This window comes from Lissotriton vulgaris, chromosome 7, assembly GCF_964263255.1.
Source record: "Lissotriton vulgaris chromosome 7, aLisVul1.2, whole genome shotgun sequence".
Classification (NCBI taxonomy): domain Eukaryota; kingdom Metazoa; phylum Chordata; class Amphibia; order Caudata; family Salamandridae; genus Lissotriton; species Lissotriton vulgaris.
Genome location: NC_141695.1, coordinates 1,582,076,670 through 1,582,104,527, shown reverse-complemented (window position 1 = coordinate 1,582,104,527; position 27,858 = coordinate 1,582,076,670). Strand labels below are relative to the sequence as shown.

Sequence of the window (27,858 nt, the reverse complement as noted above, 5' to 3'; positions counted from 1 at the left end):
TGTTTTCTCCTTGTGTATTATCTTTAGCTTAGAGGGATTGAGGAGATATGCCTGTGCACCTTTAGCCTGGAAGAGGGGTATAAGCTGACGAAGTTGCCATCTCTATTGCACCGTGGTCTGACAATAGTCAGACCGGACAAAATATTCAAGCCCTTTCCCCTTTCGCTTTCGATCAGGCCTGGCTAAATCATATAATGCTTCACGTGCAAGAAAATTATTCAAACATATTAATATAGCTCTTGGCTTGACATTTATAGTCCGTCTAGTGTTCCCCTGATGGAAAGGGAATCTGTAAGCCTTTGCAGTTCTGTATCCCACTGCCACTGGGTTAACTCGGGAAAAGCTTCTGTGAACAGTTCCATAATATATTGCCATACATTACTTCCCTCGCTTCCTTCTGGGATAGCCAGGACTCGCAAGTTATTTCTCCTAGATCTGTTCTCTAAATCAACTAATTTACAGTTGATATCTTCACGTATGGTCGCTAGGGAGGAGATCTGAGTTTTATGATGGACCATTTCATCTTCAATTGCAGAGATTCTCCCTTCTGCCTCCCCTACCCTAGACACCATCTCATTGCATGTCTTAACAACTTGTCGGACAGTATTTTGGAGCCTGAAAACCGGTCCTTGCGTTCGCAGATTCTCCGTCTTTGTCTCTTCGCGATGCTGTAATATTACTTGATAGATGGTGTTTAGTGTAATTTCAGAATCATGATGTCCCTCTGCCAGATCCTTAACAGGTACGTCAGAGTGGCCCAATTTTGGAGATCCCTGATTTTCACTTCCACCTTGGACTCCAAGAGGAGGAATAGGCCTTCCATTTTGGTCTGCAATTGTGTGCACAGTACTCTCCACAGCGCCCCATTCTTCAATCCTTAATAATGTGGCGTCTTCATCCTCATCCTCTAAGTGTAGTGAGTTTGTTGCACTAGTCAGACTTTTGTCATCCCTCCATTCCCCCTCCAGACTCTCATTCTCCAATGCATTAGATGAATCTGACATAGAGTAGAAGTTACCAGCTGAGTCAATAGAATCCGAATCTCGAATTACTTCAAGCAAATTATTAAATCCTGCCACTGTACCCCCATTTTAAATTGTAGTCAAGCCTTCTGCTTCTCCCAAAAATCCTTCTGGAGTTATCTGCCCTCCAGAATCAGAGATCAAATTACCAGGTTGATGAGCTGTAGCTCCCCTTGTTTCAATAGTTGTACTCGATAATGTTAGTGCTGGGGGGGACAATAATACCTTTTCTGTGACCGAAATTAACAGTGGGCCATCTCCAATCTGTGCAAGTGGTGTTACATCTCCTATTTGCATTTCCGAGGCCACAGCAGTCACATCAGCAATTATATCCCCATTAGAGCTCTGAAGGGTATTTAAAGATCTGAGGATTGCTGCCTATCTTTAGGTAGATTTTTCTTCTTAAACATCCCCGGAATTTTGGGAGTCCCTCCAACACCTCCAGCCTCACTTGATTTCCCTGCAGCCGAAACAGTAACAGCTGCACTAGCCGTAACCGTAACATTGTCGCTGGCCTCAGGAATCATCCGCTCCCCTGTAATGCCGGTGTTTCGTGCTCCCTCCGTAGCGGCAGCCGCCACTCGCATCTTTGGTCTTGTTCCCCTAGGTAAATTATTTTAATTCTTTGGCGCCATCTCGTTTTTGAGTTTCGACCCCAGCAGTCAGTCCGCTCCTTTGCACTCGTCCTCGGGATGCCAGGCGCCGCCTCCAAGCCGAGCGGGCTGGGAACAACCCACTGTAGTCCGCAGACCAAGCCTGTGGAACGCTCGGAGGTAGAGCCTGGGAAGCGCCAGATGCTGCGGGCGACCCGAGGATACAACAGGCACCAATCCAGGAGCATTCCCAGCTCCCCCAAGGGCACAGCAGTTATCCTTATGGCAGAAATCCCTCCAAACAAGTTAAAGAGAGGCCGTCAGGTAAGAAGGGAGTGGGTAGCAGCGAAAAGCATCCCGAGCCACTCACTCAGATGCGCGCGCATCCGCCATCTTTCCTCGTCCCCCCCTATATAATTCCTGGTAGAATTCTTGGAACACATGAACTATATCCTTAACCTCTGAAAAAATTGACCGATCTTTTTTAATTGTGGCTATCCTGTTTCGTGTTGCTTTTTGTCTCATGCGAAAGGCAAGTATTTTTCTTACAGATTCACCATACTCGTTGGTCTCATTCTTGTGTGTCTGATATTCTACAGCTAGTCTCGGAGTATATTATTTATTTATCTCTGCTTTGAGCATTAGAAATCTAAACTCGGTTTGCACTACTCCTAGCCCGTGGGTAATCCTAGCTACATACTCTTGTTCTATTTCAGCTAGTTTCCACAGTAACCTCTTGTTTTCAGTGTTGCTCTGCCTTTTAGCGTGATCAACAAAGCTAATGATCTCTCCCCTCTAGCCTGCTTTAAAAACATCCTAGACTATGCCCCACGAGGCGCTATATCTATTACTGCAAAAAATAACCAAGTGTCCAGTTTTTTATATGTTCAGCAAAGGTTGTGTCTTCCAATAGTCTCCTATCAACGGTCCATTTATACTTCTACTTTAAGTTCCCAATAAGTGCTACCTCTAAAACCAAGGGGCTGTGATCTGATATTATCCTCTTGAGCTTCCGCATCTATTAATAGATAGTTCAGCCAGACATACTTCTTGTGCAGGCACGAGTAATGGGTATAACCCGGATCCGTGGGGTGTTTTACATTCCATATGTTGGCTAGGTCATGACTAGCCACGAGTGAAGTCTGGGCCCTATATACTCAATTTATTTTCCCCTGGTATTGCAAACCTTGATTTGACTCATAAATGTTATATACAGTTAGTCCTACCTCCAGATCAACCAGTGCCCACCTTCCTAAGTTGACCGCCAAATTACGCCTTTTTGAACCCATTTTGGGCTTAGCTAAAATGGCCACTCCCTGGATATTAGAACTCTGGGAGCAGGTCAACAAAATATACCCTCTGAATAGCAGCTCCCTCCTCCCCATGGAATATGTGGCTTCTGCAATCAAACTATATATGGGGCAGCAGCCCTCAGAAACTCGGCTACCCTTAATAGTTCCTTTTTATAATTCAACCCTCGCACATTAACTGAACATATAGTTATTTTGCCCATCTAAAAATAGTCGAAATAACATACCATTCATGCTCTCAAATTTACTAAGTAAAAATTCAATTTAATCCTCATTACTCCACATCTGGGTAGAATTTGTTTGCTTTCTTCCCCTCACCCACACCCAAACACTCTTCCACATCCAACCCTTCTAAAACTTTTAGCTCTTCCACCCCAACCCCCAAACCCCTCTCCCTCCTCCCACCCCGTACCCCGCCACCCTGAGAAGCAGCTAGACCTAGCAGCGGTCTACGAAGAAATGGAAACAGCACCTGTGACCCGTGACCCATGAGAGTTAATGCATACAATTCATGTTCCAGTAAAAATTACAAAGTACGAAGCCCTAAATCTAACAGCAAATCCCATCAGGTTGAGCCACTAAATAAGTCTCTAATTCTCCTTATACAGACCCTTCATAGAACACATCTAAAAACAGAACAGAAATAGGAAAAAGAGAAAAATAATGGAGCCAGATAATCGTGTAAGCAAAGGTTAACTTTGTGATAACCCATGGTCTTATAGTTTGATATCAATTAGAACTTTCGTATACAAAAATCGAGTTTGCCCCCCCCAAAATCACTTTCAGGGATACAGGATTAACCAAATATGCCTGTGTGTTTTTGTCCTGAAAAGGCTTGATTAGCTGCCATAGCCACCGTCTTTCGACTGTGATGTGGCAAAAGTCGGGTCGGACAAAGAACAAGACATTCCCACTGGATTGCTGCGCTTCAGGCTTTGCTTTCTTGAAGATTGATTTCCTTAAGAGAAAGTTTCCAAAATACGCCAAAATAGCCCATGGCTTAGAGTCCTCTCTAACTTGTTATCTCCAGATGAAAGGTACTCTATGGGCTCGCGCCCCTCTTGTGAGCAGTTTCATCCAGTTATCTCTGGGAAGGCAGTTTGTTGTAGTTCCACCAAATAAGCCTGAGTGTCTGTGTCTTTGATTCCTTTTGTGACCCCTAGCAAGCGGAGGTTGTTGCGCCTCTGGTGGTACTCCTGTTCTTCAAGCTTCCATTGTATGTCAATAGGCTGAGATTCATGTGCCTCTAAGGTACACGGGTGAATGCCAGGTCTGTTTCTACTGCAGTGGTTCTTGTTTTAGGATCGGTCAAGTGCTCCCCAATGGTATTGCATACCTTAGGCAGTTTTCCAACCACACCTTGAACTTTCCTTCATTGTGGTTTGGGCCTTGCAGCTATCTTGTCGCGTCTCCTCTCTGCGCAATATTATAGACTGATAAATAGCATCCAGTGTGGGGGGGATCGGAGCCAGCAGCATCCTGTGTGGGGATCAGGGGAGATCTGTTTAGGCGTTCGGTGGGGTATTAGTCCAATACTAGGTCTTTACCCTCTGCTGTTTGCCGACCTGCCTTGTTAATCACATTACGTGCTGTCATAGCACCAGCCCCCCTCCCCTCATCTGGGTCACTATTGTTCTCCCTAAATTCAGCAGAGGAACGTGACCCGTCCACTGACCATTCATCTCCCTCTGATAGCGAAAAGGAGCAGTTACTTGGCTCCTTTTTCAGATTGTAATTTCCAGTCTCTGTCCCTGCCCTAGCTGCATCGCTGGTCACTGAGTGCAGTTTGGGAATTGAACATTGCTTGCAAAAGCCGACTCTGCCAAGTCAGGATTAATGAGCTTGTGTGCACCAGAGAGGGAACAGTTTAATGGAGGGCAGCTCAAGAGTACTTTGTTTAACTCACTGACTCCTCCTGACTGATTAAGACCCCCCTGACCATTCCCCAATCCTGTGAGACTATTGTTGATATTTAATGTATTCTCAAAACCTACATCAGCACATTCCCCCACTTCCTTAACGAGGCCAGGAGAATGTAGAAGGGGAGGAGCCAACCTACCTTCGTCTGGAGTGGAAAGGATCCCACACTCTGATAGCATCCTACCATCTAATGCTTTCCGTTTAGCTGCAGTTATCCCTATCAAAACGCCTGTGGCTGCAGCGTCTGCCTGGCCTGCTTCAGATGCTTGGGGTGCCCCCTGGAGTTGCCGATGCCCTTGCTTTCCAGGCAGGCCTTTCAACAGCTCTAGCACTGTCAGGCCGGCAGATGTTGGTTGCAGGCTGCCCCACCTCTCCCCTTCCTCTCTGGAGGAAGTTCCACCTTCGGGGCTGAAGAAGCCATCTTCTGACTTAGCGCGATGTTGGACCCCAGACCCTGTGTCATAGGCGTCACGGGGTGGGCAGCTTTCTCCTTCTGCACCACTTCTGCTGCCTTTGGGCCCATGCTTGCTGATGCAGAGACAGGACCGTAAAAGGTGTAATCAGAGTGGTTTAGGGCAGCGGCAGTGGGACGCCTAAATGCAAATAGGCTTCCCAAAATCAGCACCACTTTAGAGCAGCTTCTAAGAGCTGAGTGAGCTGGGTGAGAATCTGTCAAAGCACCAAGGGCCTCGAGTGCATTTAGGTATGTTTTATTTTCTTTTTTCCATCCACGGGTTAGGGGGCTGCACCAACCACCTCAAGGGGCCGCCATCTTGCTTCTCCACAAATATTATCTAACGCCAAATCTACTAATCAGTCACACGGAACTTCATAAGCAAAGGTGTTTCTAAATCACAGGGAACTAAATACAGAGTAAAGTGATTCAGATTGTTCAACTATTGTGGACAGAGCTCTCAATCATGACATAAGCTGTTAATGTGTTCCAGCAGGGCCCAAAGAATCTACCTAAGGAACATAAATTGCTTTCGGTGAGGAATCCCTGGCTCACCCCCGATAACAAAACACAAAATCAAGCCATTTTCCTGAGAAAATTCATTTGGTGGATCCTCACAGCAGCCTTAAAGAGTTTATCTTCCCTTCAATCCCATCTTAGTTAAGAAAGGTTTCCCACTATCTCCCAACTATGACGACAAAGTTTAAATGTCACCCATCCATAAAAGAAATTAAGATCACCGTATGGGAAAACCATGGAATATGAAATTCCGCATTATTTTAAATTATAAGCAGTGTTAAAATATCTTCTATTCGGTTGAATATGACCAAATCACATTTTAATTCTTGAGGACTGTATCCGAGTATAATCAGATGGTTGGTCCCACTGAAAATGTTTAATTTGGGATGTTAAGCAGGTCCAGCCTCAAATCTGCAGACAACCAGAGCTCAGAAATGTTGAATTCATTTATTGAACTGTCCTGCTGTTACCTCAAACGTCTTGCTAGTATTCCTTGGGTAAGAATATGCTAAGATGAAGAAACAGAGGTTCCATTGTTTTCAAATATGACTGGTATCTTGCTTTCTTCTTTCTCCCAAGGATGTAAAGTTATTTAAGGGATTGTGTAGAGAAAAAACATGGCATCACTAACAATCACCAGCAATCAGCATTCTAGAATGTTGCTTGTTTGGAGATATCTGCTGGGGACTTGAGATCTCTTGCGATATCATGCACCAGATGACGCCTTTAAGTAGTTCCATTGCCTTAAAGGTTAGGCTAGCATTACCACCTTAAAAATATTTTTTAACTCTATGGAACTACTTCATGAGGCCCAGTTCCATGGTTTACCATTGCGGTGAGGTTCCCACAACTCTAGATCCAGGACCTGAAAAAAATATTTTTTTCCGAACTGGCACACTAATATTCTTCATAGAGGACACTGATTTCTCTGTTCTTTTTTATAACCAATTTTATTGAGTTTTACACCGCACAACATAAACACCAAACTAAAACAAAAGAGACCGCAGTCCATGAAGCCAATGAGGATTTCAGAGAACACAGGTGATAAACTATAATATTAATCAGCCAATATCGGCATCCAGCCCACGGTGAGACCACCACCCTTCTTAAATCTTCTTTTGTTTACGAGGACAACATCAGGCCTCATAGATGGGCATCTCCTGTTGAGCACACCAGTCCATCCTCTTTTGCCACTACGCCAACATAGGAGGAGTCAGGAACCTTCAGTTGTGGGCAATATCTCGCTTAGCCACCAATGTTACCACTCCAATGAAAATGTGCTCTATCCTGTGGCCACCTACATCCTCCAACAACACCAAAAATGCCACCCAAAGAAAAAGGCTGCAGCCCAGAATCACATCACTGAAATATCCCTTCCATTCCCCTCCCAGAAGGGAACCAGCCCCTGGCAGGACCAGACCACATGGAAGAAGTCCACTGCTGGTAAGGAGCATCTAGCACAGACTACCTGGAAAACCCTACATGCCCAGTGAAGCCACAGGGGGCCATGTAAGTCACATGAAGGTAGTTAAGTTGGACCAATCGTAGGCATGTGGAAATCACCAACTACTGGGGGGGGGGCGTACTAGCCTCACACCAGTCTGCATACTTGAGCTCCCCAACACAGGCCTCCCACCCCTTATGGAATCAGGGGAAGCAATCTGGGGCATTAACAAGCAAGGAGCAATATATCATTGATATAGCCACAGACTGAACATTTCCCATCAGTAGTTTGGCCTCGAGGGGACTGAACTCTTGGAGTTGTGTGTCGGGGGAACATTGTTGCCAGGGCATGCCGCAGATGCAGGTACTTATTAAATTGGGTGATAGAAAGCTGATAGTTCTCCTGTAGCTCCTTAAATGGCAACACACTCCAATTGCGGAAAGCCCTCCAAACTCATGGTATGCTGCAGCCACATCCCTAGCCAAAGGGGGGTCCGCATAGTCAATTGTCGATTCCAACCCACAAAACAAAGTGCCACTCTCCATCACAGTAATATCATCTGGGTGCAATCATGGAGCAAAAGAGGAATCGGGTTCCACAGAGCAGGATCAGCAGCCTATCCAATCCAAATGAAGTCAGTTTTAGATTGTAAGTTGGGTCATCCCACTCCCCAGTAAACTAGTTGTTGATCATGATCAGCTACGAGGGCAAGGAGTGGCAATACAAATCTGGCATACCCATCTCACCATCAAAGGGGGATTGCCAACAAGTCAAAAGAGCTTTATGGGTATGGCCCCAGGCCCAGAAAAAGGTACGGTTCACCCACGCCAGGGACTGGAACCTTTGCTGGAGGATTGGATATGGAAAGTTTGAAAAGACATTAAAAAAAATGGGCCAAAATTTTGATAAGAGCCACCCTGCCAAGGGTGTGCACTGGCAGATGGCACCATCTATGCAGGTCCGGCTTCATTTGAGCAACTAGGGGGGTAAGATTAAGGCTCCAGACCAGGTCTAGAAGGAACAAAACATAGATGCCAGATATTTAAAGGACAAGTGAGGTAGAGTGATCACACATTGCCATGAACAAGTGCTAGCATTACCAGAACTGGGGACCAATAAGGATTGAGCTTTGTTGAGCCTGAGGCCAGATACCTCACCATGTATCATCAGAAGCTCCAGGCACCTCTGGCCCAAAGCCTGGCGGTTCACAAGAAACACTAAAATATCATCTGCATAGAGCACAATATGCTCCTTACGGGGCCACCAACCCTAGGACCACCTCTGAATGGGAGCATCACAACAAATCAGGCCTGCCAAGGGCTTAATCATCAAGGCAAATAAAAGAGGGGAAAACGGAGAGCCCTGCTAGGTATGCCAACAAATAGTCAAGGAAGGAGACAAGGTGCCCCTAATCTGGCAGGCATACAGAAGATCTTAAAATGCCTGAAAACGGGGTCCAGCCCAGCTCACTCCAACACAGCTCTCAGGGAGGACCAGTCCACAGTGTCAAAGGCCTTCTGAAAATTACTAAAAACAAACCTGAGGGGCAGTGAAGGTGATGGGCTTGAGTGAGATCCACCAGACTATTACAGATACCGTGTCTTGTGCCACGGGCAATCATAAAGCCACAGTGGACTGGAAGGATCAGATAGGGCAGGGCACGGTGCAAACCAGTGTCCATAACTTTAGCAAACTCCTTCACCTCCACGTTAATGAGAGAAAAAAGCTGGTTAGAAAAACACCTATCTAACAGCAGTCCCAGTTTGGGAATCATTCAACTAAAACAATGGGGAGAGAAAGAAGCAGAGGTTCATTCAGTTTCCAAGTGATATGTGTCATCAATCAAAACAAGGGGGAGAATGAACCACTCTCAATACCAGAGCTTCAGGGATAGCGTCTCTGAGAACCTTGACCACATGCTCACAGTCTGCAGTGTATATAATCTCCAGTTAGTATGGTTCAATGGATAGTGTCATCGTAGTGTCTGCCACTTGAGTGCCCCGTTCTCCTAGTGACATCATAACCTCCACCAGGAGGAAGACTGTCCGGATGTTGGCAGTGCTTGGTGAATTGAAATGCTGAGGGTTGTGTAACTAGTTAGCATGGAGGAGTCTCGGTTTCAGGATCAACACGATCATGGCCTCATCTAATTCGATGAAGAACACCTTGCAATCCGCCTCCTTTTTATTAATTACGCGAAGGAGAGGGAGAAGAAGGTTACAAAACCTCCGACAGTAATTTAAGTTTGTAGATTTATATGGCGCAGATTATTACCCATGACGCTATCCATGTACTGTCCATGGGTATGGGAAGATTAAGCGATTTGCCCAGAATCACAGGATGTTGTGCCGACGTCGAGACACAAACCCAGAACCCTAGCTCCTGAGTCAGCGGCTCTGGCCACTGCGCCACATCCCTCAATAGTACCAAACTGGAATCCCATCGGGCCTGGAGTTTTCCCTGAAGACAACTAGGAGAGTGCATCCCAAATCTCCTGCGCCATAAGCAATGGGTTGAGGTCTTCAGTCATATCCTGCAACACCGGGTGCAAAACTTAATTGATGGGTCGAGGCCTACGTGCATATAACATACCAAACATACCAAAATAATCTGCAATGACCCGTGCAACTTCCCCATTTTCGTTAATCCTCTGAGTGGAGGCCCTCCAGAATGATCTCACTTCTTCTAGAGAGAGGTTTGATGCAGGCAGGTCTGCACCACCACCAAACAAAGACCAATCTCAGTGGAATGCCACCGCAGTGCCTGTCGATCCAGAGAAAGGATCTGTGCCTCCAAGGCTGTTGTCTGTGCTAGCTTTGGGATCCCTGGCCTCAGACACACCCTGTAACCAACTCTCTTAAGGCCTATTTACTGGCCACCCACATCCACCGACTCCACCATACCATTGTTGATCCTGAAATAGAAGCAAACCTGCTCCTCAATAAAGTTGGAGCATGTGGGATCCGCAAGATATCAGGCATTAATATACTGCATGGGCAAGGCCAAGTAAAAAAAAGAAGGGTGTGATCTGAAATAACCCTGCGGAGGACCTCTGTTTCTGAGAGTTGGAGGACATCTACCAAAGGAAGCCAAACCAGTTCAATATGGGACAATGCTTGTGTGCAGCCGAGGTTTGAGTGAAGGCAGAGTGAGGAGCATGCCACATCTGCCACTCGTCACAGAGCCCAAAGAAATCCACCCAAGACAAAAGCTACCGAGAGTGAGCCCGGCATACTGGCTGCTTGACAACTGTGTTAAAGTCACTCACCCCCCACCACGGTGACACCATGTGGGAGGGTTTAAATAAGGGCTCCTAGGGTATGTAGGATGCTCTGCTACTGAGGAATATCATAAACCGACAATAAATTGCAGTGCTGGCCTTCGAGCCGACCATCTATCCCCATGTATCTCAACTGGAGGTCCACGTGAGCTGCGGACACCACCAGTGGGAATCATTGGTATAAAAAGATAGCCACCCCGAGAGCCCTGCTAGAAACTCCTCAAGGTAGATCCTATCATATCCAAAACAATTTAAAAAAGAACAGTGTGCATCAAGTAAGTGAGCCTCCTGAAACAAAAGAACCTCCAGTTGGAATCGCCTAGCATAACAAATGACCACAGGCCTCTTTTTGTGATTGAGCAGTACGCTCAAGCTTGATGACAGCACCCTAACCACCACCATCATGAAAGAAAGGCAACCAGGACAAGCCTAGAGACAAAGGCACTTAAGGGCCTAGAGTGCAGAGCCCCTGGCGGGGCAGTGGTGTTGCTGAAAGATGTAATGCAGGGCTGAAAATGCTGAGGTCTGGCTAAAAGTGGAGTGGTCAAACTCTGAAATATAAAAACCCCACCCAAAGCCTCCAACTTTCCCCACCCTATACTTCTACACTGGAAGCATTGGTCACCCTCAACCCCACACACAATGTTAGCAGTCAGGCTGAAGGCCATTCAGCCTCACTAACCTTAGAAGACCTCCAAGTCAGTAGGATACTAATGCCTAACATCAATCAAAAGCACAGTCTCGCCTGAAACTTGCAAAGGAAACATCAGCAACAAACAAGAACAAATCAGTACAGAACCTGAAACACCTGAAAAGTACCCCAGAAAAAACATATCCATACCTCCCACCCTCCCAAGCCACCCACAGGGCCATAAGAAGTCCAATCACCTGCGCGGGGTTTCATGAAGGAATACTGGAATCCTCGTCCTCTCTGCTCCAAAAATGCTTCGGTATGCCCCCTAAAGTATTGTCTTGGACAAGGAGTTGGTGGTCCTGCTGCCCTTATTACAATGCAACTGCCTTGACGGAGGTCGCAAAGTGTATATTTTCCATTGCAGCTTGTGCTGCGAGCTGCAGCACACCCCATAAAAGAAAATGTACACTTTAAAAACATTGATGGCAGACACCATACAGTGCCTGCCACATGGTGCAGGGATGTTAAGTGGGGCACCTCAGTACCCATAGCGGAGGGCCAGGGGGATGAAGGCCCTGCTAGGGGCTCCCAAAGTCACTTTCCGCCTGCCTTTTCATGGCAGATGAACAGCCATGAAAGGGCAGATGCAAAGGGGCATTGTATTCCCTATGACAGTGCCAGAGCAGCCACCGCCCCTATTGTAGGGATTACTGACCTGCTAACTGTCCGACAGAAAGTATTGGACTGTCCCTCCACCTGCTGCCTCTGACCCAATGCATTGTAATGCGTCGGTCAGACCACAGCAACAGATGGCAGTCAGTGAGCATCCAATGAGCCATCCGATGCAGTCTGACCACCATCAGAATAACTCCGAGTTGGAGACCACTTTTATCCACACCGGAAAGAGGAGCATGCACTGAAAGATGAGGGCCTGGAGTTTCTGCTGGATCTCCTCAAAAGAATGTAGGTGCAGCTGGACTGCCTGAGTATATCCCGGGAAGACCATAATGTGCTGGTTAGGAAAAAGAAGGTTGGAGTGTGCCCATGCCTCCCGGAGGCTAGCATCTCTGTCATGGTATTTGAGAATGCGCACTATCAAAATATGGGCTGGGCTCCTTGGAGAAGACTGTTGGGCCACGGACCCTTGCACCTTTTCCACCACAAACCATGCTGATAAACTGTTGGCATGGACCAGTACTCCAGGAACTGTTCAACATCAGACTACTCTGTATCCTCTGGAAATCCAACAAACTAGGGTATGTTGGTGTCTGCCTCCGTCACACGGCCAGCTATGTTCCAGAGATCCTGGTGCAATAAGGAAACATCGACTTTCACCTCACCTACCTTAGTCTCAACCACCTCACTGGAGTCGTGATTCACCTGTAGAATAGTGGCTAAGTCAGAGTGCACTACCAGTGGTCTAAATGTGCCAGGCACCGGTTTAGTAAACTGATCAATCTTAGTCTGGGCCGGGGCCGAGGGGCTGGATTAACATGATCCATCTCTGCCAGGATGTAGGTTTTATTTTGATGCCTGTGGCCTGCTTATCCTGAGGGGCAGCATGAGCAGTCCGGGCAACAGCAACTTCACAAAAACACCAGGTGTCCCCCAGTGGGAGTGCCTGATGGCTCAGGTGGATCTGTTGCCAGGCCGGGCGACAGTGGCAAAGTCATGAGGCCACATCTGACGGGGAGGGACCACAAGAGTCCTCAGCAAAGTGTGTCACTGAAGGGGGAGGAGCGAGATTCCCCTGTGGCTGAGGCCCAGCAGGGGGCACAAGCAAGTGAGTGCCCCGACTGCAAGACATGTAACAAACACAGGAACAAGGTTAAAGGAGGAAAGGAATTTAAAAAGCAAGTTAAGAAGAGCCAGAAGGAGTATGAAGTGCAGATTGACACCAACCTCTAAACAGTCCAGGTCTGGGTCAGTTCCAGTGTCCAGCCATCAGCCCTATCCCAAACAGTCCCTCCCCAAATTAACCACACAGGTGCAGCCCCCACCACAAAAGTCCGACTCTTCACTAGTCCACCGTGGCAGTGGGCCTCAATCAATCAATCAATCAATCAGTGACACTTATAAAGCGCGCTACATACCCGTAGGGTCTCAAGGCGCTGGGGGGGGGGGGTGCCGCTACTGCTCGAACAGCCAGGTCTTCAGCTTCTTCCTGAAGGAGAGGTGGTCTTGGGTCAGGCGCAGGTCGGACGGGAGGGAGTTCCAGGTCTTGGCGGCCAGGTAGGAGAAGGACCTTCCTCCTGTAGTCGCTCTTCGGATGCGGGGGACGGCGGCGAGGGCGTGGTTGGCTGATCGGAGGTGGCGTTTGGGAGCGTAGAAGTTGACTCGGCTGTTGAGGTAGCTCGGGCCTTGGTCGTGTAGGGCTTTGTGTGCGTGGGTGAGGAGGCGGAAGGTGATTCTCTTGTTGATGGGGAGCCAGTGAAGGTCTCTGAGATGTCCGGAGATGTGGCTGGATCGTGGGATGTCGAGGATGAGTCTGGCTGAGGCGTTTTGGATCCGCTGGAGTCTCTTCTGGAGCTTGGCGGTGGTCCCGGCGTAGAGGGCGTTGCCGTAGTCCAGTCGGCTGGTGACGAGGGCCTGGGTGACGGTCTTCCTGGTCTCTGTGGGGATCCACCAGAAGATCTTCCGTAGCATGCGTAGGATGTTGAAGCACGCCGAGGAGACGCTGCTGACTTGCCTGGTCATGGAGAGGGAGGAGTCCAGGATGAAGCCCAGGTTTCGTGCATGGTCTGTCGGTTTGGGTGCGGTGCCCAGGGCGGGAGGCCACCAGGAGTCGTCCCAGGCGGAGGGAGAGGAGCCCAGGATGAGGACCTCCGTCTTGTCCGAGTTTAGTTTCAGGCGGCTGGTCGTCATCCACTCGGCTACCTCTTTCATCCCTTCGTGTAGGTTGGCTCTGGCGGCGGCGGGTTTGTTGGTCAGGGAGAGGATCAGCTGGGTGTCGTCGGCGTAGGAGATGATGCTGAGGTGGTGTTTGCGTACGATGGCCGCGAGGGGGCTCATGTAGACGTTGAAGAGGGTGGGGCTCAGGGATGATCCTTGGGGGACGCCGCAGATGACTTCGGAGGCCTCTGACTTGTACGGTGGTAGGCGGACTCGCTGTGTTCTTCCGTCGAGGAAGGAGATGATCCATTCCAGCGCCTTGTCCTGGATTCCGATGTTGCTGAGGCGCCGTATTAGGGTGCGGTGGCAGACCGTGTCGAATGCCGCGGAGAGGTCTAGGAGGATGAGGGCCGCTGTTTCTCCATTGTCCATCAGGGCTCGGATGTCATCGGTGGCGGCGATGAGGGCGGTCTCGGTGCTGTGTTTGGCTCGGAAGCCGGACTGTGAGGGGTCGAGGGATCCGTTCGTCTCGAGGAAGGCGGCCATCTGCTTGTTGACGGTCTTCTCGATGACTTTGGCTGGAAACGGGAGAAGCGAGATGGGGCGGTAATTCTTGAGGTCGGTGGGGTCCGCTGTTGGTTTCTTGAGTAGAGCGCTGAGTTCGGCGTGTTTCCAGCTCTCGGGGAAGATGGCGGTGTCGAAGGATGTGTTGATGATGTCTCGCAGGTGGGGTGCGATGACAGCGTCGGCCTTGTTGAAGATGTGGTGAGGGCAGGGGTCGGTTGGTGATCCGGAGTGGATGGAGTTCATCGTGCGGATGGTGTCTTCTGTGCTGATCGGGGTCCAGGCGTGGAGGGTGGTGGTGGGGGGGGGTGGCTGGTCGGTCGTGGTGTGCGTTGGTTGGTTGTTGAAACTGCTGTGTATGTCTGTGATCTTGTTGTGGAAGTATGAGGCGAGGGAGTTGCAGAGGTCTTGCGATGGGGTGATGTCGTTGTTTCCTGCGTTTCAGGCATCATGCTGCGCATAATCACCTCCTCTGTTGCGTGCCAAAGTAACACCATATGTTGGGGGAAGGGGGACCTCAGGGCCCGGGACCCCCAGCCTCCAAACACTGTTCCAGTCACTCCCCCACTGCTGGAGGATAGTACCGCCTATAACTAGCACTCCCCACAGAAGTTAATCTGGGACCAAGGGTTCCCTCCAATTCCAGAACTGCTGACGGCCGTCCTAGGAATTATGTGGCCTCAATGGAAGTCTGAGGGGCTCCCCCAGCATCCAAAAGTCTAAAGGTCAAAGAGACCACCATTTCTTGGTGGAGGGATGCTGCGTCATTTCACAGCCGATGGGTCCCCTGCCTCCAAGCTGGGTCTCAGCTGCCCTCTGCACTGAGCGCGATCCTCATGCCGCCACCATATCAAGTGCAATCCTTTCAATTGAGAGCACTGCAAGTCTGTCACCTGGGCCGGGGGTTCCCACCCCACCTGCTGTCCAATGCCATAGTTTCCTGGAGCCCCACACACATGTGGGGAAGAAAAGCACTTCCAGGTAGATTGGCCTCAGAGAGTGGAGGGGTCTCAGGAGCAACCCTATCTCGCCGCTGCCATCTTGGCCGCCCTGGTACACCTCCCCTGACACCTCTGTGTTTAGGAGATTCTGGAGATTCCAGCCTCAGGAGGAAGGTTACACATGGGGCCAAAGGGAGAAAAGTCAAATTGTAAACAGTTCAGGCAGGTAGTGTACTTACTCTGACCCAGGAACTTCTGCATCCTCCAGCCATATGAAGGTTATTCCACAGGTATAAGCAGGGCTCTCTTTAGCCTTGTGGACCATCAGAGGGTAGGCACAATTTATGAGAGAGAGCAATGCAGATGTTTAGAGTGGAGCTGGGAACAGTTTTCTCTACTACTCAGACTGAGAGGACACATTTCATGCAAGAGCCGACAGGTAGGTCCTCTCTTTTGTTTAGTTGCAGGCGGGTTATCTCTTTGGAGTTGCTCAAGCAAATCAAGGGAATCATGTTTAAAGTATAGATAAGAAAAGCATCCCCTTCTCTCCCATCCCCACGTCTGTATTCAGCACAATGGCGGAATATCACTACACTTCAGGTAACAACAGTAGGAGTCACAGCATATTATATATCGGAAGCTATATGTGTTTTATTGTGTGTTTTGTGTGTTTGTGTACGTGGGAGCACACAAGGGGGTTTAAAACTCTCTTCCCCTGTTATATATAAAATTAGGACCATATTGAGGTAGTCCAACATGAGTTTTCATGGGATAAGTTTGTGTAAGCTCCTGATAATCATCAAAAGTTCAGACTATTTCTGAAAGATTTTGTATCAATACTAAGGCCTAATTACTAGTTTGGTGGTACTGCAGTGAGTCTGCCCAGCTGCCACCCTGCCAAACCTGTGGTTGGGCCGCCTGCCAGATTACAAGCATATCTCGTGTCTGGCAGGCTTTTTTTACATTCCCAAGGGTTTGCCCTGAAAATGGGCCTGCAATGAGAATATCAAAAACAGTACCTGCACGGCATGGACTGTAAAGTCCATGCAGGAACCGTGGTGCATGCACACAGGGAGCCCATGTTGTACCTCCCTGCATGCATACCAGAGTGCAGAGATACAAGGGGAGCCCTACATGTTTCCTATCTGTCACGGTTTTCATGAAGGAAAACATCGGCATGAAAACTGTTGTGGAGAGGAAACGCGTAATATGCTTGGCGGGACTGCAGTGATCCCACCAAGCATATTGTAGCACACCGCCACAGCACAGGCGGTACCCTGGTGGCTGCGGCGGGCAATGGTGGTCAGAAGACCGCCAATCCCCCAAGAAGCTGGCATAAGATTCGTATAACCTACTCAGTATAAACCAAGAAACATACAATCATAACCACATCATCTTCAGTGCTCACACAGCCGACAGATGGCCTCAAAAACTGGAACCTCCCTTGCTCTGCTATGACTCCCTCTGACTTTGAGTCCTTACTATTCTGTTTAAATTCCTACTAACTGGACTTCTCTCACAATGATTCTTAGAATCTCATGACCCTCTCTAAAATGTCACCCACTAGCCCCGCCCACAGAAGCCATGTTATCTCTGTAATTCCCCAAAACAATGTTAAACTCATTCTTATACAAAAGACCATCAGACTGTTTGAACAAGTCTTCCACTAAACAGGCAATCAACTGGTTCTTCCCTATAGAGTTTGCGTTTGCCACTCTTTCTTGTTCATATTGTCATATTCATCTGGCTGTTCCCAAGAATTTGTCAAAACCTCATTTGATCTCTAATTGCTTAAAAAGTCATTTGCTGACCCCTTTTCCCTTTTCAACTACTATACTGTTTCTCTGTGATAATAGATACTCTTCAGTTTGGAGTCCTTGTGCTTCATTTGAAGGAAACTGCACCAGCTCATGTGAAGAATTTTAACATGTCACCATACCATACAGTGTATTGCATATATTTCACAACCCAATGGTGAAGACAGCATCAGAAGTGAAAACAAGAATCTTACACAATCACCAACAAGGTGAATATCATTTTGTCACAAGTCTGGACCTTAGAGGACTGCAAGACCTAGTACCATGTACTACAGGAATGGGTGACCACTGGAGTAGCTGTGCTGCTTGAGATGACTGATTGCTACAGTATTTGTAATGTTTCAGTGAAGGTAATTATTGTGCTGTAAAGGATAGCATTGCTCTGTGTAATAGCACATGGAAAGTGCACACCTCTACAACTTTTATCTTGCATGCATGGAAATTCTGATTGAGTAAAATTGCAATAAATATGGCTGACAAATTTTGTACTACAAATTTGTCTCACAGGTCCTACAGATTGGCAGAGAAGTACGTGCATGTTATTATATTGTTCAGGAGCCTGCAATTTGTCTTTCATTGTTTGAATAATGTCCTGACTAGTCCACAATTTCTAAAATCCTTGAGATACCTGAATTCATTCATAATTCACAACATCTGTTGTTGCTGCATGTTAAGCAAGGGAAAGGCAAGGCTCCTTGTAGTGTTTTTATTAATCTCCGTGTATCCCACTCAAGAAGAGAGACCAGTGGTGGCCCTCCATCTAAGACTCTGTGTCAACCCAAAAATCCTGGCTCTCACTTTAAGGGTTTTCGAATTTGTGACATTGACTTCTGGAATTGGTGCCAGAAAACTCCAAGTCCTAGGGGCAACTGAACAGCCGCGAGAGTGACAGTGAGTTCACCGGAGAACTGGGGCTGAAACTGTAGCCCTCAAATCTTCATCAGTTGTCTGTAATCTTCCTCACAAAGGACAGCCAGCACTGGCAGGGCCCTGTACTCACACTCTCAGTGTGAATGACAATGTGGACCCTATAAATGGGCACTCACTATTCATGACGTTTGCAGGTGCCACTGCCTGAGCTCCTGAAGTAAAGAAAACAGGTAAATAAAATAAGACCTCAAGTGCAGGAAACAACACTATGTGGAGTTTATGTGCATGTATTTGTGCACACATGCATGTGTGTGTGTGAGAGAGAGAGAGAGAGAGAGAGAGAAAGAGAGAGAGAGAGAGAGAGAGAATGTTTATTATATGTTATTCACCTGGTCTGATAGCTTCTCTTTTGCATGGGCACCTAATGCCAGGCACCTTGGGAAATCTATACTACCCAGTTTCCAACTGGAATATGAGTGCCACTTTGAAAACAACGCAGTCCATCCAGGGCCGGACTGCCTACCGGGCAGTTGTGTGTGCTGTCGAGCTGGGGGCTGATTTCGTTGATGGGGACCTGCGTGTGCAAAACAAAATTCGTTTTGCTTTTATTATTTCAAAGCGCACGCAGGTCCCCATCAACGAAATAAGCCACCACCACAGAGAAATTAGCCCCCAGCTCGGCAGCACACAGAAACGCCCCGTAGCCAGTCCAGCCCTGAGTCCATCCCTGGTGCACAGCAGCCATCATCACCTATTCTGGAGCCCTCTCTGAACTTGGTTGAGTCCTTCTCTGACATAATGCTCCTTTTGTTAATTTGGGTACACTGGCATGACTTTTTAAACATATTGAACGGTATTTGTTGCAGATAAAAAAAGAAAGAGACTTCTCTCATAAATTGAAATAATGTTTCTTCAGCCAAAAGTGCCTTTCACCCTGTTATGATTTGCGCAGCATCGTGGAGCCATGCCTGGCATAATGAAGGTATTGGTGTAACTGTGCGCTTTCTCAGAATATTCAATATAAATAGGGTAGACTTAGGATCCACGACCAATTTTTGGTAGATGTTTTGCACCCTCCAAACTCTAAATAACCCCTTTAATTTGAAGGAGTATTAACCCTCTAAAATATGGTAGAGGGGGAAAAATGACTTGGTTGTAAACTGTTAGAAATGGGGGTCTCTAGTTGGCAATGGTTTGCACCGTTGTCCAAATAGGGACTCTTCTTCCTTGTCAGGGTAAGGGGGACACACATCTAAAATAACTCCTGCTCACCCCCTTGATAGCTTGGCACGAGCAGACAGGCTTATCTCAGAGACAGTATGTAAAGCATTTGCGCACACATACAGTAATACTGTGAAAATACTACAAATGAACACCAAACCAGTTTAGAAAAGTAAGTAATCTTTATCTAAGCCAAATGAGACCAAAGTAACAAAAATCCACAATACAGTACTTAAAATGTAATGCTTAAAAGGCAAAACAGTTCTCTCCATAGCAAACTGTATGTGAGACAGTTTCAACACAAAGTACCTTGACTTAGTCACAATCATAAGCAAAAACAGTTGCAGGGAAGGTGAAACGTTTAGTGAAATGTTAGTTCCTTACTTCAGGGGAGGTGATGCATTGGCTTCTTACTGAAGAAGAAGTGATGCATCAGTTTCTTTTTGTGCAGGGAGGTGATGTGTCAGTTTCTTACTGCGCCCAGGTATTCTTGTAGACTTGCTACCCTGGTGCAATGCATGGGGATTGGGGATGTGTCCGTTCTCGATGCGGCAGTGTCGCCAACGATGCTGTATTGGTCTCTCCAAGCGTGGTCCCACGATTCATTGGCTTTTGAAGCCGCACAGCAAGGCCTGCGTCGGAATCGGTGCATTGAGGTCAGACTTCAGAGATTGGTGAACAGGATTCATCATGCCGCGATTACTCCAGCCATGGGCATGCTCTGTGTCTGTCTATTCAGCGGCACAGCGCGGATGCGTCAAAAACAGGTGCAGATGGGTTGGACTTTCCTTTGTTGCATCTCTTTTCCAGCTCCCAGCAGCAAGACCAACCTTCAAAGGCCCAACACAGCAACAGGCACCTCTTGGCAGGTAAAAACACCCAGCAAGGAAGTTCAGGGGAACTGGTTGTGGAGTATTTGTGACACTGAGACTTCAGAACAGGAGGCAGGCTAGACTTCAAGCTCATAGAAATCTTCTTCAAGCAGGATACACAGCACACTGCAAAGTCTTTAGCCTCTCCCTGGCAGAAACAGCCACTGCAGGACAATCGCAGACAGCACACAGCAAAGGGGCAGTACTTCTTCAGTTTTTCCTGGCTCTTTTCCTTGGCAGAGGTTCTTCAGAGTCCAGAAGTATTCTAAAGTTCTGGGCTCCATGCCTCAATATTTATACAGCATTTCTCTTTGTTCTCTTGTGACAGAGAGGCTCTGTGCTCAGTCAAAACCAGTTCTGCCCTCCCTGTTCCAGCTTCCTTGCAGAAAGTGGAGACAACATTGTGTAAGGCAGACCAGGAGACCAGGTCCATTCAGGTGCAAGGAAATCTCATCCCCCTACTTTAAATGCAGCCCATGTCTATTCAGCCTAGCCTCGACTCATCCAGGAAAGGCAGGACACAGCTCAACCCCGCCCCTCCCCCAGTGGCTTTCTACAGTGAATGCACATCCCCAGCCTTTGTCACTCCAAAGCCAGACAGTCAATCCACAATCCAGTAGAGCCACACAGGATGGTTAAGCAAGAGAAAACCCACTTTCAAAAAGTGCTATTTTCATGCACACAGTTTAAACATCTTCTTTACTAAAAAGTGCATTGTTATATTCTGATTTCAGGCATACTAAACTTCATGTTTCCATCCTGTCCCAATGGGAAGTTATACTTATGAGATGTTATAAGTAAACTCCCATTCTATCCTATGAGATAGATAGCCTTTCAATAGTGAAAAAAGGAAATACACTGTATTTTACTATCAGGACATGTCACACACATCAGTATATGTCCTACCTTTCACATACACTGCACCCTGCCCACAGGGAGACCTTGAGCCTTCCTTAGGGGTGATTCACATATAAGAAGAGAGGTGGTTAGGGCTTCACAAGTGGGTGCACTTAGCAGGTCGACATGGCAGTAGAGACTGCGTGCAGACACTGCAGTGGAACGTCTGGAATCCCTTTGAAAGGCTGCTTGTGTGGGTGGCACAATCAGTGTTGCAGGCCTACTAGCATCATTTGACTTACAGACCTTGGGCACACACAGTGCGCTGTACTAGAGTCTTAGTAGTAAGTCAAACAAGCCAATCAGGGACACACCAATCCAAATTTACAATTTACAGAGGGAACACTTGCACTTTGGCACTGATCAACAGGGGTAAAAAACCCACAGCATCTAGACCTGCAAAAATAGAAGTCAGCACACAGTAAAAACACAGGAAGCAGAGGGAAAAAGATAGGGGAAAAGCTTGCCAAGGATGCCAGGTCAAACATAAAAATAATCAAAGGGGGTAACTTTACAGAACTTATGGGGTGTACAGTTTTCATGTGTGCAAAATCAAGTTCACTCCACTAATAATGACACAGACATTGAAACTTAAGAACGATGTACACCTCCCAAAGATCTGTAGAACGCTACAGTAAATTGGCATTATTAATACTCATTGATATACAACTATTATACTACTTTCAGTGATGTACAAGTGACAATTAAACTGATGTACAAGATGCCAATTATTTTATTTTAGACAGCTTCAATATCGCTATTACTTCCCATGCATATCAATTTCCTATAAATAGTTAAATGTAAAATCAGCCAATTCTGTGTCGAGCAGCATTCACAAAAAGTATTTACGGATACTGTTTTTGGAATTTATTCTATTCTTTTCTGGTTTGCAGACACACTTTACAAAAATGATGCTACATGTGTGCTGGGGCTGATATAGACCTCTTCTTCTGTGTTTACAAGGCGGTTTATATCAGCATGTGAGCACACTAATTCAGATGCTGTTTATACAATAAAGGTCATAAACCATCTGTCACATTTCACTAGTTTTGCAGGCAGGCATGCCAATGTTTTTTATTTGGCTATTTAAGGAGATTAGTTATATATTCTCGCTTTTAGTGCCAAATATAATTTACCTACTTCTATTTTTTTTTTACCTCTTTGTATTTTCATGCATTTAATAGGTAACTCAGTTAATGTGCTTAATAGCCCGTTGTTGCTCATGGATGATTTGAGTAAACTTTAAATGATTCAACAATCACCAAGGGATTAGACTCTCAACACACGACGAAATAACTCCTGTAGTGCTAGATGTGCCCCAGTTTCTTTAATTCCTAGTGCCACTTCGGGCACAAAACATGCTTTTTCTTCCTGCTGAAAACGTTCGTTTTTTATTTTAACTAAGAATTCTTTAGAACTGTGGTTCAGAATTAGCAAAGGAAACCATTTCTGGATAAACCCAGAGATAAAAAAACATAGGAGAATACTTTTAATTTAACAGGCAGCCCGCTAACACACGAGTGTGGTAGGAACCTATTTCTACCAGCAAATCCCATAATCACCCACTATATTTTGAATTGCCCTCTACTAGAATTTCCTGAATGTTTTTTGGGCAAAGGTGCTCACCTCTGAACCTTTGGCAGTGCTAGTTGGCTGCTATGTCATGACAGTCAGTTGAAAGTTTTCTATTTTTCAGAATAAACCAACTCTGCATCCTCCAAAGCAGGCATTGCTTGTGGAATAAACACATGCCCCTTATACACAGAGTGCTGAATCCTATAGATAACTTACACGTTTGAATAAATTACATTGGTGAGAATGTTTGCTCTACTTTTTGGCCATTACATTCAGAAATCTGAGTATAAAGTTTCTCAAAAAGTGTAATTTACATGTCTACGCCCATGAAAAAGTTGGTGGAGCCAAATTTATGAGCGGTAAGTTACTATTGCCTAAGCAGTAGTAAGTCGAGCACCACACTAGGCCAACCACTGTCACTGCAACACCATCCTTTATTTTAATAAGTGGATAAAATGAGTGCTTTGACACAGCCTTGCTTAACATCTTGAGAGAAATACACATGAACTAATCGTCTAAGGTCAGAGTTGGAGCTGAGGATAAATGCACAGAACTTCTTAACTTATGTGGGGGTAGGTTCCACAGCGATGTGTGGTGTCCGCAATCACATCTTGCATACTTGGAAAATACTTGAGACATGGTCAGGATAATCCAGTAAAAGGATACCACCCTATTCCAGCTCTGATTTATGCTGGGCGATTCATTACTTGCAGCTCATTCTGAATTATTTAAAGATTCTCAGGTTTTCTTTAAATTGTCAATGGACCAATTACATTTAAGTACTAACTTTTGTAGAACATTTATATTATAACTGACCCCCAGGTTGTTTATGATCAAAGATAAGATGATATATAAGGACCAATCTTTCCCATTTCTTGGTATCCCGTTTGAAAATGTTGGTAGATGGCATCCTTCAATCACCACCGTTTAGCAGGAATGTAAGACATATATGGGAGCTCTTTTCGACTGTGCATCTAAATTCTAGATTTGGATCAATAAACCATACCCTCGATATTTAAAAATGTTAACCCTCTAATGAGGGAGAATAGGTTTTGTAGATGATTGCATTCTTAACCCCCCCCCCCCGCAACGCAACTTATATTTGTTATGAAGAACGTGGTCTGCCTTATCTAGTAGATGCAGTTAAATTATGCCAAATGTTCCTCTGGAGCATAGTTTGGGCTAAATCTGATATTAAATTTAAAAGAACAACAATTTCTAATTGTTATTAGATGGAGCCCTGAGGATCCTATTGTTCAAATAAATTATTATGCTCCAAACTTGGATGACACAACTTGTTCTCTAACCCTAAATCTATTTCTATTTTAAAGCAAGATATGTTTGGGGCCAATTCTGCATTTTGTATTCATTGGCAGACATTTAGAGAGCTTGTGAAATTCTAAAATGTCCTGTGCATTACTCTTTTCTTTTGAATACTTTTTCACCTTTGAGTCCTATTATTGTTGGGTGACTAACGACCAGCATAGATTTGTAGTGACACATTTAAGGTTGGTTCTGCACATATTTCAGTAAGTTTTCCCAAGGGCTATGCCCCCTCTAATCCGTTGCTACCATGCCCCTTTGATTTTGTCTAAGTCTAGTATACAACACACCCTGGTTTGCAATTCTTTTAAATTCAATCCATAAGCATTATTTGGTGCCGGTTTTAAATTACTGAATTTTGCTAACTGCAGTTCTGCCTTACTCTATCTCCAAATGTTGCACAGCAAGACAATCTGTTTGGCCATGCCTAGTTATCATAATTGTACAACTAAACAAAGAATTAATTTATAGTTATAATGTATGCAAATTTATAGTTTTTTCTTTGTCCAAATTGGGACTTAATAATATTTCTATAATTCATGCTAAGTTAACAATTTAGTATAACAATCTCAGTTTGAGTCTGCAGTTTTTATTAAGTGTACTATCTCTGGTGCAATGTATTTTCCATGTAAATTCATGATTTTTTTATATTTTAAATTATGAGATTTGCGTTGCTAATGTTTGTTTTTGCTGTGTGGTTTTAATTAACCGATTAAAGTTATGATGATGCTTGATTGACTGGCTGATTAATTGGAATTCCTCTAAATTCCTAAGCCTAGCCAAATTCATTTTCATTTTACTGTAGGTATGGATCAATCAGGGTTTTCAATATATGCGTTTGTAAGCCGCTGCATTTTCTCTGTACTTTGGCACGTTAATGGGATGGACATCTCAGAATTTCAGAAAAGGGCAAATATACTGAAAGTGGTGTTGTGCCTTTTATTTCACATAGAGTGTGTTGCAGGGTTAACGCAAGTGCACGCCAATTTAAACTGCAATGAATAAAGTCAGATGTGCTTCTACATAATCCAAATCGTTGGTGCCGTAAGTCTACTAGTTGACACACCAATAAAGGAGTGCACTGTAGCACCAGGTAGCAAACAATTCTTTCTCATATCACTTTGTCCATCCATTTACTTAACTCCGGAACACCAATCTTTAATGTCCACAATTTGTATGTCATTCCTAATGTTTGATTTGAAAATGAAATAAGCATAGCTTTCAGACTAAAGTGTGGCAGTTTCACCAAAGAATATGGACTTCTGTTAAATGAAAATAGGTAATGATCATTGAGGCAAAATTGAATCTTTTTTTTAAGTGATCTAGACATTTCTATTCACAATTTAATTTTGTTTGGTCTTTGTTTAAAATATATTTTGTTTATGTCCAATATAACTGCTGGTTTCAGCGGAAGAAAAACTGATAGACATTTTATGTGTTATAGATAAATACATCCATTTGGTCTGCATGCAAACTGGGAACCAAGAAGATTGATATGCTTAAAATCTCGGATCAGTTCAGTGCTGCGGGCAGAACTACTTCTACAGACAACCCTTCAGATACTCTTTCAAGTCAGAAAATTCTCTTAAATCAAAAAATTGCCCATAATTTTAGTAAGTATGCATTTTAGATGAGTATTGGTTATTCTTAATGTTATGTATTGCTAAATTAAACTGTATTGGATGGAGATTATAAGCTGTCATCAACAAGTAGCCTCCTAGTACTACTACAAACATAATGTAGCTGACTACAAGATGTGTGCTGAGGTAATGAGCTTACAGAAGGTCAGACTGGAAACAGACTTGCTGATAAATAATTCCTTCGTTTTAGGTCTTACTTTTCTCTCCATGTTATTGGACGAGGATCTGAACTTTTCCTGGAAACATGACTATAGCCCTGCTACAATCACATTGTATTTAGTATTTAGGCACAACCACATTAGGTTGTGTGGCTAACTGAAATGTTCTGCTGGAGTTGTACCATAAAATATTTACTTGTAAGAACAGCAGCCTTGAATATGCAAATATTTGTGGGTGATAGGGTCTTGAATGTAATTCTGTCCATTAAAGGAAGCCAGTGGGGAGTCTTCTTCAACCCGGCAGAGTTTTTGCTGTGCTGTTTTTAAAACTTTGAACCTATAGCAGTAAGAAATTTGAACAGCAGTTATATTCAATATTGTAATATTCTCTTCTTGATATTAACAGTGCTGCATTGGGTTTTACACTTTGTGGGAACATAAAGAGTAGTAATATTATATTTTAAGATTTCTAAATATAAATGTCAGTCTTACTTATATGTGGTATCACAGGCAATAACATCGAGTTAGAGACCATGATGACACCTTTTTTTGTGACTCTATTTGGCTGAGTTGGAATTTCTCAGAGAAATGCTAGCTAAAAACTGTGATAAACTTCAAGAACAATTTATTTACTGTGAAGTAATTTGTTAAATCAGAAGCTTTCTTTCAGGTCGAAGCTTAAGCAAAATTTTACTTCTTGCTTAGGAGCATAGTCCCAAAGCCATTTTGGAGTATGTAAAGTAGTGATGTTTCAGATATTCAGAATTGCCATTCTCAGATATCCTGGTGGAAATCTGTGCCTCAGCCTCTCTTATTTCTCCTGAAGAGAAGTATATGATTTAATAGTAAATGTGTGCAGCACCAGAAGGAGTGCTTGGAAAATGGGTAATACTTACTCCTAAATGGGTGGCATAATAAGAAATTTAATGAGAGGTTTAGGTAGTTAGAAGCCAATAAAAAACAGGCATCTCAGGTGGGCTGTCGTTTTACAGCGGCAAGAACTTGAGAACATATCATCATGGCGCTGCGATAAAATCGGCAATAAGTGTTTTGCATTATCAGCATGCTCACGCTATCGCCTGAATCCATGCCTCAGCGCCTGTTTCCTGAATGCCCAGCTTTGCATCTTTAATGAGATGCAAAGTGGGTGTTCCTCCCCAAAATAATGTGAGAAATGTCGCTAACAGTTATTTCTCCAATTATCTAGCTTCACACTAACCTGCAGAGCGATAAGAAAAGTAGCGCTAACCACGCTTATCGCTACTTTTTTTATGCCTGCTTTTAATCTGACTTAGCTATTATATCCAATGGAAAGTGGATATTATATGGCTAAGTCTGCCTTGCACTATCACCAAGCTATCTCCAATGGCTGTGTGAATATCGCTGGATTTCCAGTGATAATCGCACATTCATCAGCTATCGCTTGGATTTTTATCGCTTTGGAGATAAGCCTCGCTGATAGCGCGCTATCTCAGGGACAAAATCCAGTGATAGCCAGCGATAATTATCCTCTCGCTAACCGTGCTTAATTATCGCCGGCTTTTGCTGAAATGCCCCGTGGTCCTTTTAGAAACTCCAAAGTTTAGGAATGCAAGCTCTAAAGCAATACTTTTCTAGTTCTGTCATGTCCACCTGCAACTATCTTCCTCCACATATGAAGTAGAACTGAACAGTCTTTCTTTCCAAAAAGGTCTAAAGGCTAGGGTCCTGATTTAGAGTATAGCGGGCAGGTTATTTCAACATAAACATGACATATATCCTGCCTGTCATATTACAAGTGCCATAGGATATAATGCACTTGTAAAATGGCGAACAGGATAACCATCATGTTTGTGACTGAGTATCCCTTCAACTTGAACTTTAAATCAGGCCCTTAGTTAGCAAGACCTTCCTTGCCCACCCACAACCCTCATCAAAACCTTTGGATTAAGTTTGGGTTGTTACATGTGTGTTATATGACTTCCAGTATTTC

General features: G+C 45.1%; 1 protein-coding gene across 2 annotated transcripts in view; it reads left to right on the top strand.

The window, feature by feature from the left end:
- Positions 1–27,858, top strand: part of LOC147706032 (uncharacterized) — a 777,463-nt gene that overhangs the window by 495,861 nt on the left and 253,744 nt on the right. For both annotated transcript variants that reach the window (XM_086932483.1, XM_086932484.1), the window contains one exon: positions 25,533–25,701. In XM_086932483.1, the coding sequence (XP_086788609.1) occupies positions 25,533–25,701 (169 nt within the window). The remainder of the gene's footprint in view (positions 1–25,532; positions 25,702–27,858) is intronic.